The sequence below is a fragment of the Sarcophilus harrisii genome, chromosome 5, assembly GCF_902635505.1.
Source record: "Sarcophilus harrisii chromosome 5, mSarHar1.11, whole genome shotgun sequence".
NCBI lineage: Eukaryota > Metazoa > Chordata > Mammalia > Dasyuromorphia > Dasyuridae > Sarcophilus > Sarcophilus harrisii.
Window position 1 is genome coordinate 176,835,287 of NC_045430.1, and position 13,569 is coordinate 176,848,855.

The 13,569-nt window shown below is 36.5% G+C and overlaps 1 protein-coding gene across 3 annotated transcripts in view; it reads left to right on the forward strand.

Annotated features, from left to right (window-relative positions):
• The first annotated feature begins 4,296 nt into the window (after positions 1-4,296).
• Positions 4,297-13,569, forward strand: part of LOC116419376 (protein FAM71F2-like) — a 43,618-nt gene continuing 34,345 nt past the window's right edge. The window contains exons 1-3 of one of the 3 annotated variants that reach the window (XM_031939021.1): positions 4,297-4,556; positions 10,951-11,135; positions 12,797-13,046. In XM_031939021.1, coding sequence (XP_031794881.1) covers positions 4,401-4,556; positions 10,951-11,135; positions 12,797-13,046 — 591 coding nt within the window. In that variant the 5' untranslated portion in view covers positions 4,297-4,400. The remainder of the gene's footprint in view (positions 4,557-10,950; positions 11,136-12,796; positions 13,047-13,569) is intronic. The other 2 variants (XM_031939023.1, XM_031939022.1) reach the window with 2 other exon arrangements.

Below are 13,569 nucleotides of genomic sequence, written 5' to 3' on the forward strand. Positions count from 1 at the left end.
ATTTTTCACTGAGGCTTTCCCTTAGTGGATATATTTTCTTAATGAAGAAAATTTTGCAAAGAATGACTGACAAAGACCCACTTTATGAGCATCTCTGGGGAGGTTTAAATTGATAATCAGACCAGGATTTCTCAACTGAATGAAAATTAGAATTTCCTGAATGAGGATGTGACTCCCCAAAAGATCAATGGGAGTTGATTTGCCCTTGAATAATGCTACTTATCTCACCCTGGGAGGATGGGCTTTTTCCTCTAGACTCTTTGGAGCCTGGGAAACCCTGATCTCTCTTTTGCATATCAAAAGGAATCAAATGGTTTCAGTGATTATTTTACACTGTTTTTACAGAGTTCACTCAACATTACTACTACTACCCCACCTTCATTGTCTACTATGTGTCAGGCACTGTGCTAAGCACTTTTTAAAGTGATTTAAACAATTATTTTCTCAGTTGATCCTCAAAACAACTCTGAGCTATTGATGTAATGTGATTTTGTGGTCCTCTGACATTGGGGGGCTTCTATTCTAATGGATCAGTGGTCCTGGGTCTTCTGGCTTTGGAATCTGCCTCAGGAAACTCACAAACCCAATCTATCTGATTCTGACCACTCCTTAGCCAGATAATTACTGGCCTCAGAAAACTCCCACAGATAAACTCTTGAGACAATAGTGAATAAGATCACTTCTCAATTCATTTCCTCCCTCCTCCCAACTGGTAATTTTATCAGTAATAATCTGATCAATCAAGAACCACTTTGAGACCACTCCTTCCTACCTTGAGCCACAGGATTAGCACATCTATGGTAGAAGCTGAATAAAATGACCCTCCTTGGTTCTGTTTCTTTACTGAATTCCCTTATAATTCAGTCCACTCAGTAATGGCGGTACATTACTTCAATAAACTTTGCCTCTTGTCTAGGAGATGGGTTCAATCCTGCAAATTCTTATGACACTGGTCTGGGACTTTTGGGGTCCCCCTTCTCAATCTCAACACGATTTTTATCCTCATATTACATATGAAGAAACTGAGACGGAAAGAATTTAAGTGACTTTTCCAGGATTATGCCTATTGTTCCTAGCTAGATGCAGCAACTGCTATTATTCTTATTTCCTAAGCCTAAGGCTCAGACAGTGGTCACATCTCTTACCATACTGCAATTCTCTTAGCATAGGAACTAACCCCAGGGAGTTTGTAGCTACAGGGACTGTATTTGGCTGTCAAGTAATTGGCCACACTGGGTGGACTCTAAGGTGTTCCTTTACTGCTTGGTAGTTTGATTCCTTCAGGAGCTCATGAAAACTTGTTTATTTCATAATAGCTTTTTATTTTCAAAATAATGCAAAGATAGTTTTCAACATTCACTCTTGCAAAACCTTGTGTTCCATATTTTTCTCCCTTCCTTTTCCCCACCTCCTCCCCTAGACAGCAAGTTATTCAATATAGGTTAAATATGTGCGCTTCTCTTAAATATATTTGCACATTTATCATGTTGCACACGAAAAATCAGATCAAAAAGGTGTAATGCCCGAGAAACTGAGCAAGACAGAGATTAGAGCCTAATTTAATAGTTTATTAAATGGAGAGAGATACTGGGACCAAAATGGATCTTGGTCCCAGGGCTGGATGAGACTATCATCTCAAAGAATCCAGCCTTGAGCATTAGACAGCAAGACTCTTTTATAGGATAACAAGAACAATGACATAATAGGGGAGGTACCTGGATGGGGATAACCTAATGGGAGGAGGCACCTAGGATGACACAATGAGAGGTACTGGAGAGGTTACTGATATTCAAACATTAAGAAGGAATGATTATAACCTAAATTAGATATAAAACCTTTATATCATCAACCATTTAAGCGGGAATGATTATAGCCTGGGGTTTTGGGGCAGAGCAACTGTGGTAGACCTTTATCTCATCAAATATTAAGAGGGAAAGGTTATGGCCTGAGGCAGAGTAACTAAATAGGACTATTAGGGAAACTAGGTCAGGACATCAAAAGGGAACTGTGGCACAACAAAGGGAAAAAAAGTGAGAAAGGAAAAAAAGCAAGCAAGCAAACAACAAAAAAAAGAGTGAAAATATTGTCTTGTGATCCACATTGAGCTCCCTAGTCATTTCTCTGGATGCAGACGGCTCTCTCCACCACAAGTTTATTAGAACTGGCATGAATCACCTCATGTTGAAAAATTTACCCTCTCCTATTAAGATTCAAGACTGTTAACCCATTTGCTAGTTTCAGCAGGAACTAAGGATTATGGTAGGATAGTTGTTCAGTTGTTTCAATCTGACTCTTCATAATCTCATTTAGGGTTTTCTTGGTAAAGATAACAGAAGGGGTTTGCCATTTCTTTCTCCAGCTCATTTTATAGATAAAGAAACTGCGGCAAAAAGGATGAAGTTACTTACCTAGGGTCACATAAGTAGTAAGTTTCTGAAGTTTGGAAAATGAGTTTTACTAATACCAAGCCCAATGGTATCCAGACTGTATCCAGTTCAAAGACCAGATTTCTGCCTGCAGGGAATATTGTACTAGAGTTGAACAGGAACCCTCCCCCTCTGACCTACAGTTCCTTTTCTCTTCCCCCTATCATTGTGTAACAGGTGTCTGGCAAAAATGGTGGGAAATATTTGAGGATCCAGAGATGGGAGTAATAAATGAGCACAGACAGAATGGTAGCCAAATCTAACCTAATTTATTGCAATCAAAGATGATCGATCTCTAACTCCCAAAATGATTCACTACTGCAAGGTGTTCCATGGCAAGTTCTGATTTAGGGTCCAAAGGGAGCTTATCGATTCTACAATAGACAGCTAGGTGGTTCAGTAGAATAGAACCAGGAGTCTGAAGTCAGAAAAACACAAGTTCAAATGCGACCTCACATACTTGCAAACTGTGTGACCCTGGGCAGGCCACTTACCCTCTGTTTTCCTTAATTTCCTCATCTGTAAAATGAAGATAATAATAGCACCTACGCCCTAGGGTTGTGAAGATCAAATGAAATAATAGTACTGATCTTCATGTCTAGCACATAATTAGCACTATATAAATGTTAACAATTATTATTATGTGGTCTATCTGTAAATATACTAAAACTCCTACTGTCTAATCATGTCAAAACCATTTATGCTTAGAAAGTTGATTTTGTGAGCCCAGGCAAACTTCCATTTATCCCTATTGAATTTACTTTTATTAGATTCAGCCCAATGCTCTAGCCTGTCAAGATCTTTTTGGATAACAGTCATCCAGTGTGTTAATTCTCTCTCCTAATTTTGTATTGTCTGCAAATTTGATGAGTGTGACATATATGCATTTATCTAAGTCATGGATTAAAATGTTAAAAGGTACCAGGGTCAATCACAGATTCTTTGGACCCACTGTCAGAGACTTCTTGCCATGTTAACATTGAACCCTTCAAACTAATTTGAGTCTAGACATTCAACCATCTAACTGTATATCTTCACACTTCTCCAGTCTTTTTTGAAAAAATAGCATGAGATGCTTTAATAGAAGTTTTGCTAAAAGTGAGATAAGTGATAACTACTACATCCTATAATCTATCAGTTTAATAAGACTCAAATAAAGGAAAAACTTTTTAATTGAATCTCTAGGATTTTCCAAATATATATCATCATATCATCTGCAGAGAGAATTTTATTACCTTTGTCCATTCTGATTCCTCCAATTTCTTTTTCTTCTTTTATCACTATTGCTAGCATTTCTAATAACATATTGAATGATATTGGTGATAATAGACATCTTTGTTTCATTCCTGATCTTATCGAAATTCCTGTTACAAAAAAATGCTTGCTGATGGTTTTAAGTAGATACTTATCATTTTAAGGGGAAAATAATCTATGTATAACTATGATTTTGAGTATTTTAATAGGAATGAATGTTATATTTTGTCAAAAGCTTTTTCTTCATCTGTTGATATAATTATATGATTTTCCTTTCTTTTCAATATAATTATGTTAATAATTTTCCTTATGCTAAACCATCCCTTCACGAACACTTCCATTTTTGTCTTTATTTCTCCTCATCTAGCATTGTCTCTTAAATAGTTAAAAAATTTAATAAATGCTTGTTGAAATGAATTGAACTCAAATCTCTTTTCCAAGGAGGAGGGATCCAACTTTTTTTTTTTTAACCCAGGAATCTCCTAATCATTGGCTTTTGCTCCCCAATCACCTTCTGTCCTTCCTGCTGCTATCAAGTCCCTTGATGTCATCCCTATACCATTATGAGCTGAGAGCCCTGCCCAGGCCCTGATGGACACAGCCTATAACAAGGGGGTGATAGTGGCACAGGATCTCAGTAACCATACCAGAATGAGGCAGTTGGGCCAGGCCACAATGAAGCACTTATAATGTTATCAAGCTTGCTCTTCCCGGGATCCAATGACAGACATTAGGGGCCTTCCACCCATCATGGTTGGTGAACCATACCCTGGAGTGGCCCTTGGGGTGGAAGAAGGTCTACTCTGTCAGCTGCTTCATTCTCCAGAGTTCAATCTATTCCCCAATTCAGCTGTATTTGAAAGCAACTTCATCCAGGTACTCTTATCCTCCTTTGAGAAAAGAGAGGTCTCTTCAACCCTGTACCCAGGCAATGACAGGGAGACTCATATTAGCTTTGGAATTCCTAGGGGAGGTGGCAAGGGAAGTTAGGGGGTTAGGTTCTAAATTCTCCTTATGGTAACTGAGCCACTCACAGGATTTTGACTGTATAAGGCATCAGGTTTGAACCACTGGGAAAAAAAGTTCTTTAGTTTTGAATTTCAACCCTTGTACTACCTATCTTTTCTCTTTGTCTTGCCTACTCCTCCATTTCCACCCTTCTGAACCAGGAGCCCAAATGAGATGGCTAGAGTCATAATGAAAATTAAGACTCAGTAAAATGTTAATGCTAGAGCTATGCCTTTGAATTCTACCTTCCACCATTAGGAATGCTTTGGAAAGTCTTCCTGGAAGAGTCATCCCTAGAAAGCCAAGGATGGACAATATCAGATAGACATTGATCTATAACAGGTCCATAGAACTTTTTTCTCTCAAAATCAGGGAAATTGTCATCATTATATAATTCACAAAATATGGAGCCTTAGTGATTTAAAGTTGTACTATACTACTACAGGCTAGGGATAACAGTTTAGATTTGTCTTGAAAGTCCTATATGCTGCTTGCCTGGGTTTGTAAGTCTATATAGTATGATTTTTTAATATTATGGAATGAAAAAAGCATTTCTATAACAGTACAATAAAAAAGATGATTACACATGAAACTGCAAAGCTATTCTGTGCAACTTAATACTCCTTTTAAATAAATTCCTTTCAATAAAATTATCATGTAAATTTCTTTTTTTTTTTTTTCATTTCTTTTCTTTCTCTACCTCCAGAGATGGCTATTATGACAAAAAAAATTTTTGTGTGTGTAAATATATACATATATATGTATATAATTATTCTATACATCTTTTTCAGTTCTTTCTCTGGATGCAGATAGTGTCTTTCTTGATGTGTTCTTTCTAGTTAATTTGGTTATTTATATATCATCAAAATAATTTATGCATTCAATACTGCTGTTACTATATCCAATGTTCTCTTGGTTCTGCTCATATTGCTCCTCATTATTTTGTACAAGCCTTTCCATGTTTTTCTAATACAATTTTAATGCAATTGAGCTCATTTCCTACAACACAATAGTAGTGGTATTCCACAACAATCATATACCATAACTTATTCAGCCATTCCCCAATTGATTGGCATCTGTACTATTTCCATTTCTTTGCCATCACAAAGAGAACTGCTATAAACATTTTAGAACATATAGGCTATTTTCCTTTTTTTCCCTAATCATCTTTGAAAATAGTGGTATTGGGTCAAAAGATATAGGTAGTTTAATAATTTGGGGGGTATAATTCCAGTTTAAAATGGTTGGAGCAATTCACAATTCCATCAACAATGAATTAGTGTCTCAATTTTTCCACATCCCCTTCCACATTTGTCACTTTTTCCTTCAATTATTTTAGCCAGTCTGGTAGATATAAAATGATATCTCAAGATTCTTTTAATTTGCATTTCTCTAATCAATAATGAATTAGAACATGTCTTCATGTGACTATAAATTGTTTTGATTTCTTCACTGGAAAACTGCCTGTTCATATTCTTTGACAATTTTTAATTGAGGAATGACTCATGTTCTTTTTTTTCCCACTTAATACTATTTTGTTTGTTCCAATTATATATAAAGAGTTTCAACATTCATTGAAACATTGAAACTTACTTACCTTACCTCCCTTACCTCTCTTATCCCCAAGATGGCAACAATCTTTTAAAATATATTTACTTATTATTCATGTTGTGAAAGAAAAATTAGAACAAAAGGGAAAAACCATGAGAAAGAGGCAAAAAAAGTGAAAATAGCATGCTTTGATCTGTATTCAAGCTCCATAGTTCTTTCTCTGGATGTGGATGGCATTTTTCAACCCAAGTCTATTGGAATTATCTTGAATCAATATGTTGCTGAGAAGAGTTAATTAAGTTTGCCATAATTGACCGCCACACAATCTGTACAGTGATCTCCTGGTTCTGCTTGCTTCACTCAGCATCAGTTCACATAAATCTCTCCAGGCTCTTCTGAAATCAGCTTGCTCTTCATTTCTTAAAGAACACTAATATTCCATAACATTCATATATCATAACTTATTTAGTAATTTCTCAACTGATGGGCATTCACTCAATTTCCAATTCTTTGCCATCACAAAAAGAGCTGCTACAAACATTTTTGCACATGTGGATACTTTTTCCTTTTTTATGATCTTTTTGGGATACAGATCCAGTAGTGGCACTTCTAGATCAAAGGATATGTAGGTTCAGTTTTATAGCCCCTTGGGCATAGTTCCAAATTGCTCTCCAGAATGGCTGGATCATTTCACAACTTCACCAACAATTCATTAGTGTCCCACTTTTTCCACAGCCTCTTCAACACTTATGATTATCTTTTCCTGTCGTCTTAGTCATCCTGATAGGCATGATGTAGTATGAGTTATTTTAATTTGCATTTCTCTATAATCAATAGTGATTTAGAGTATTATTTCATATGACTATAGATGGCTTTAATTTCTTCTTCTGAAAATTATTCATATTCTTTGACTATCAATTGAGAAATGATTTGTATTTTTATGGATATGACAAAATTCCCTCTATATTTGAGACATGAGACCTTTATCTGACAAACTGTCTATAAAAATTTTCCCCTGATTTTCTGCTTTTCTTCTGATAGTGGTTACATTTGTTTTATTTATAAACAAATTTAAAATTTAATGTAATTGAAATTATCCATTTTATACCTGCTTTTCCTTTCTATTTTTTATTTATGAATTGTTCATCTATCCATGAATCTGCTAATAAGTAATGTTTCACAATCTTCTAATTTTCTTGTAATATCTATAATTTTCTTGTAATATCTCTATATCTAAATCCATGTATCCATTTTTGATCTTATTTTGGCAAATAATGTAAGATACTGATCTATTCTCAGTTCCTGCCATACTGCTTTCCAGTTTTCCCAGTAATTTTTATTAAATAATGAATTCTTAAACCAAAATTTTAAGTCTTTAGGCTTGTCATATGTCTACTTTGTTATATGTCTACTTTGTTCCATTAATCTACCTTTCTATTTCCTAGCCAGTACCAGATAATTTTGATAATTGCTTTTTTATAATATTGTTTAAGATCTGGTAGTGCTAAACTTCCTTCTTTTACTTTTTTTTTTTCATTATTTTCTTTGATATTCTTGACTTTTTGTTTTTCCAAATGAATTTTATCATTTTTTTCTAATTCAGTCAAAACTTATCACCATTACAATTGAGGAAATTCAGGCAAATGGCTGTGAAATGACTTGTCCTGGGTCCCTTTCCAGGGCTATTCATCCCCCTTTGATGTTGACCCATCATCCAATTTTCACCTTCTCCAAGAAACTCTAGCATGAGTTAGCAGTACATGGCAAAACCATCTCAGCAGACAGGCTAAACTAGGTTGAGGGTATCCAATGGGTCTCAAAACTGTTGGTGAGTTAGGAGCTTGTCTACTCCAAACATGTGAAGATTTCCCCCTCCTTATCCCAGGTGGAATGGATGAATGAGAATAATTGGACCCAGTGGCCATGAAGCCCACAATTGCTGCAAAGCATTTTGAGCTTGGTTTAACATCCAAGGTGCTAAGGCCATCCACTGGGCCATTGCCAGTAGCCTTGACTTTTGATCTGCCATTGGATTTTATTGACTCTGGAAGACAAAATGAGGTTGGTGACTTTATGCAATTCTGCCAAACTATCTGAGGCAGGATCTGAACTCAGATCATCCTGATTATATGACTAATGTTCTAGCCACTGTGCCACCTAGCTTCCCCAGGGAATAGTAATTAAGGGTAGAATTCCAGGCTACTGATACTTCAGCTCTCTATTCAAATTCATGGAGATAAAAATAATAACTCACATTTAGACAATGCTTTAAGGTTTATGAAGTGCTTTTATATAATGACCTTCTGGAGTAAGCACTATAAGCATTGTCATTCCCATATTACAAATAAAGAAATTGCTGAGATTAAGCTCCTCCTGAATCCTGGATTAAGATCAGATTTTGTTAATATTTGATTCAACACCTGTCTATAGTAAGCATCTGCTCTCAAGAAATTTATATTTTACAATTTTCTTCCAGGCTTGGGATTATACTTCTGCTCAAAGATGTGTTCACACAGATTCTAGAGGATTATGTTCATAAAATTTGATAGCAGTATGCTAAATTGGTAGTTAAATGACTATTTAACCTAACCTAACCTAACCTAACCTAAATGACTATTTAGGTTCACTATATTAGAGCTCAAAGGAACCTTAGACCTCATTCTGAAAAGGCAGTATGAGATTGAAGCTAGAGTTCAGTCCTCAGAATCAGGAAGACAAGTGTGTTCAGATTCCAGCTCTATAGAGAACTATAGAAATATCAATTATGATCTTAATTATTATCTAGTACAACCCTATGATTTCCCAGATGAAGAAACTGAAGTAATGTGCCCCAGGTCATACAAAATAGCTATTGAATCTGCTGACAAATAAAGGAGCTAGCTTTTATACCTAATCCAAAATAATTAACAAAGGGGTAGCAGTGTGGCAAATAAATTTTAAAAAATCTTCAAAAAATGCTTATTTGACTTTGAAAAAAAAAGGATTTGTTTTTGGCAGCTGGTTTATCTATCTAATCATATTTTGTGGAAGCTAATGTTAGTTAAAATTTCAAAGCTCACACCCAGTTATAACTATTGCTTTTGGGAAGGGGGTCTTCCAGGAAGGAGATGGAATTCTAAAGAATTTAATACCCTTTTATACCCAGAAAAGTTCAGTGAAAGACCAGAAGGAAAATGAGATCGATCTTAGATTCTTGAAAAAAAAAAAAAAGCTAACATTGTAAACTTTTATTTAAGGATACTTGTCAAAATGAATTGGGTTGGGTTTAAGGAAGGACTTCACCATTCCTTGAGGTCTCCCATCAGGAAGAGTTCCCAAATGCTAACATGCTGCTAGTGTTGGATTAAGCATTGGAGAAGAATGCTTTCATTTGTATTTGATGGGGCAGATCCTTTATGAACCATTCTTGGACAGTTTTGCAGGGAGGTCTTAGGATTTATTATTGATTGGGTAACACATACCTACAAATTTCATCACACTTTTCTCTGAGTATCAACAAGCAGGTAGATAAATCATGGGAGCCCTAATTTACCTAGTAGATGGATGTCTGTCATGGGCAAAAGCCTCAATTATCACAGATAACAATGAGATCAGCCTCAGAAATGTGTTAGCTGGCAAAAGAAGCCAGTGTGGGATTAAAATTTTGCTGCAGATAATTAACTTGTAGATATTCCCTAGTAATTGCCTCATACCAAGTCTCTAGTACTTAAGTGTTCAGTAATTCAATTGAATTCCCTTTTCAATCAACACAATGCCCCTCATTCCTTCTTACAGCAGCACCCTATTATTAAACACTAATCAAACACAGCTTCTCCCCTGGGACTTCACATTCTAGTTGGAGAGGTAAAGCATATACACAAAAGGATAAATGACAATACAACTTAATAAATATTAATATGTACAGAACATACAGGGCAAAGTCAAAAAGTTAAGCCTAGGTCCCTGTTTTCATGGAGTTTACAGTCTAATTAGGCGTATATGACAAGTATACAGACAGCTATAGTTCAAAAAATTGTATAATAACTTTGTTTTGTTTTATTTTTTGCTGAAACAATTGGAGTTAAGTGACTTGCCCAGGGTCACACAGCTAGGAGGTGTGTTGTGTCTGAGATCAGATTTGAACTCAGGTCCTCCTGACTTCAGGGCCGGTGCTCTATGCACTGAACCACCTAGCTGCCTCATATAATAACTCTGGGAGAGCCATAAAGTCTTGTGAGATTTGAGGGGAATGATCTTCTAACAATGGGGATATCAAGGAAGGTCTAGTGGAAGAGGCTTCAGAGGATAAGTAGGATCTCAACAACTGAGTGTTTGTGGCTGGGAAAAGATAAAGGGGGGGCATTCTAAGCAGAGAACAATGTCAGAAAAGGCACAGAGGTGACAGAAGGCATAAAAGATAAGCAGGGGACAGCCCATCTAATTTGGCAGCAGTGTAGAATATATGGAAAGGGACTCATACAAATATGAATGGAAAGAGAGATGGCAAGACCAAATAATTCAACTGGACCATTCTGGGTGGGATCTATCCATCCAACCCAATGCTTATTGAGACCTAATCATTGCCACATTGGGAGCCACATACCAAGCTCCAAAACTATTTATTGCTGCCAATTTAATATTCTCTTTATCTCCCTCATGCTTTCTTAATTGCCTCCTTCAGCCACCAGACTTTAGTTCTTTTCTGATCTTTGCCACTGGAATTGATTTTCAGGTCACAAAGACTGAGGACTGGGTAGATGCTGAGGATAGATTCACAACTGTGGTCCTTGGAGTGACCTCCTCAGTGCCATGCTTGCCACTGCCAAACATCTTTCTGATGGCTAAGGTCACCTGGCCCCAGGGACATTTATCAACATGGATCAGAACCATCAATACACCAACTATCGCTCTTAGTAGGTAAACAAGTAAAATAAACACTTATAGGAGAAGACATTGGAAATTAACTTTTATGATTGAATGGCTGGTGTAGAGGACACTCAACAGCTGGGTACAGAAAAAGAAAAAACATAGAAAGGGTCATTAAGGGTTTAAATGGAAAAATCTTATTTTGTTTCTTCTTCATCATCCTTTTCTTCCTCTCTTTCTCCTCTTCCTTCTTTCTCCTCCTTTTCTTCCTCCTCCTCCTTCTTCTCCTTTTCTTCCTCCTCCTCCTTCTTCTCCTTTTCTTCCTCTGCCTCCTTCTCCTCCTTTTCTTCTTCCTCCTCCTTCTCCTTTTCTTCCTCCTCCTTTTCTTCCTCTTCCTCCTTCTTCTCTTCCTCCTCCTCTTCCTCCTTCTTCTCTTCCTCCTCCTCTTCCTCCTTCTTCTCTTCTTCTTCCTCTTCTTCCTCCTCCTCATCCTTCTCCTCCTCCTCCTCCTCCTCCTTCTTCTTTTTCTTCTCCTCCTTCCTTTTTTTCTCCTCCTCCTCCTCCTCCTTCATCACCTCCTCTTCCCCTTCTTCTCCTCCTCTTCCCCTTCTTCTTCCTCTTTCCCTTCTTCTTCTTTTCTTTTTTCCTCTCCTTCTTTTTTCTTCTTCTTCTTCCTCTTCTTTTTCTTTTTCTTCCTCTTCTTTTCCTCCTCCTCCTCCTCCTCTTCCTCCTCCTCCTCTTCCTTCTCCTCCTCTTCCTTCTTCTTCTTCTTCTTCTTCTTCTTCTTCTTCTTCTTCTTCTTCTTCTTCTTCTTCTTCTTCTTCTTCTTCTTCTTCTTCTTCTTCTTCTTCTTCTTTCTTCTCTTCATTCTCCTGTTCTTCATTTTCTTCTTCCTCTTGATATAAACTATGTCATATTTGAGGGATATGATATCTTAAAAACAAAATAGTCTCTAACTTCACAAAATGTATATTCTAGTGAAGGGGGGGGTCAGTGTGTACTTATATAAGTATATATGAAATATATATTCCAAAATAAATACAAGATGGTTTGGGAAGGGGGGGGGGAACATCAGCACTGAAGGATTAGCAAATGCATCAGGCTTTTTAAAAAAAATGTGGCAGAGCTGAGGAACGTAATAAATACATCATCATTAAAAACACCACAAACATTATTGTTGTTGTTATTACTCTTAATATTTATTATTTGAGTGACAGAAGGGGTAGAAGGGGTTAAGAAGCTGTTTTAAAGAAAGGGGAAGTGCTTTGAGAACAGTAACATGTGGATAATTTATTCTTTTTCTACTTCCCTAATTACTCTACTCACCCTTAGTTCTTGTCTAGGAAGTTCATCCTCTCTATCATAAAGGAAAATAGGCTGATGTCTTTTTTCTTGAATTATTAAAGCCAGATTTTTTCTAAGCAGATTTGTTTCCACTTATGCCAAGGACTTTTTTTCTAAAGGAAATCCCTCTAGACTCAGAGGGGAGTTATATTTAGATTCCCAGTCACTCCCTCAGCATTTAGTAGTATCCAGTAGTACTACCCAGCACATAGTAGGCATTGGTGGAACTAGACTGCTTGTGGATGGAATCTGACTGGAATTTATCCAGTGTTTGATAAAAGCAAGCAGAGAAAATGAGACTTCCTGGTTAAGGACAGAATCGTTTTATCCAAATTCTCACTGGTGGTGTCTTCACTTAATGCCTTTAGAATCATCCCACTGAAATTTGTGGAGATTGTGATCTATGACAAGTCCCTACGCATCCTGAGGATCAGAACTGTGACTGAAAAGATCTATTTTATGAAGCTCCATCCCAAACATCCTGATACTGTCTTTGATTTTTGGATCCGACTGGTGAACATTCTACAGAAGGGCCTGTCCATCACCACCAAAGATCCTAGAATTCTTGTGAATCATTGCTTGGTACCCAAAACCCCCAGCACACTCTTTCTGGAAGAAGTAAGATTGCTGTTTCCTTAATCTTTAAGTGGGGATCAATCATTGGGAGATGGGTTAGTTAGTCTTACTTGACTCAAGTGAGTGCATACATGATAGACATAAAAAATTTTAAGCAAGCAATTTTATCAGTTTTTAAAAATCAATTTTATCACTAGACTATAAACTTCATGGGGCCAGGAACTTGTAGCCTAGTTAATTTTTTTTAACTCTCCCAAAATCTAACGTAGTTCTCTGTACATAGTTGTCAATTAATATATAGCTTGTTGAATGTATTGATTTTCTTAGAGTAATTGACTTAACAGGAAATAAAAATAATGTCCATGAATAAATAAAAATTATTTTCTTTAGAGGGCACATGTTCAAATTAATTGATTTTAAAATGAAAAACAGGAAATAAAAATTTTTAATTAGTAAATTTAGTGGCATGTTAGCTTTTAAAAACTGCTACTTCCAAATTATGTTAAGAGAAAGGGGAAAAAAGACAAGAAGGGAGGATGAAGACAGAAAAGGAGAGAGGGAGGGA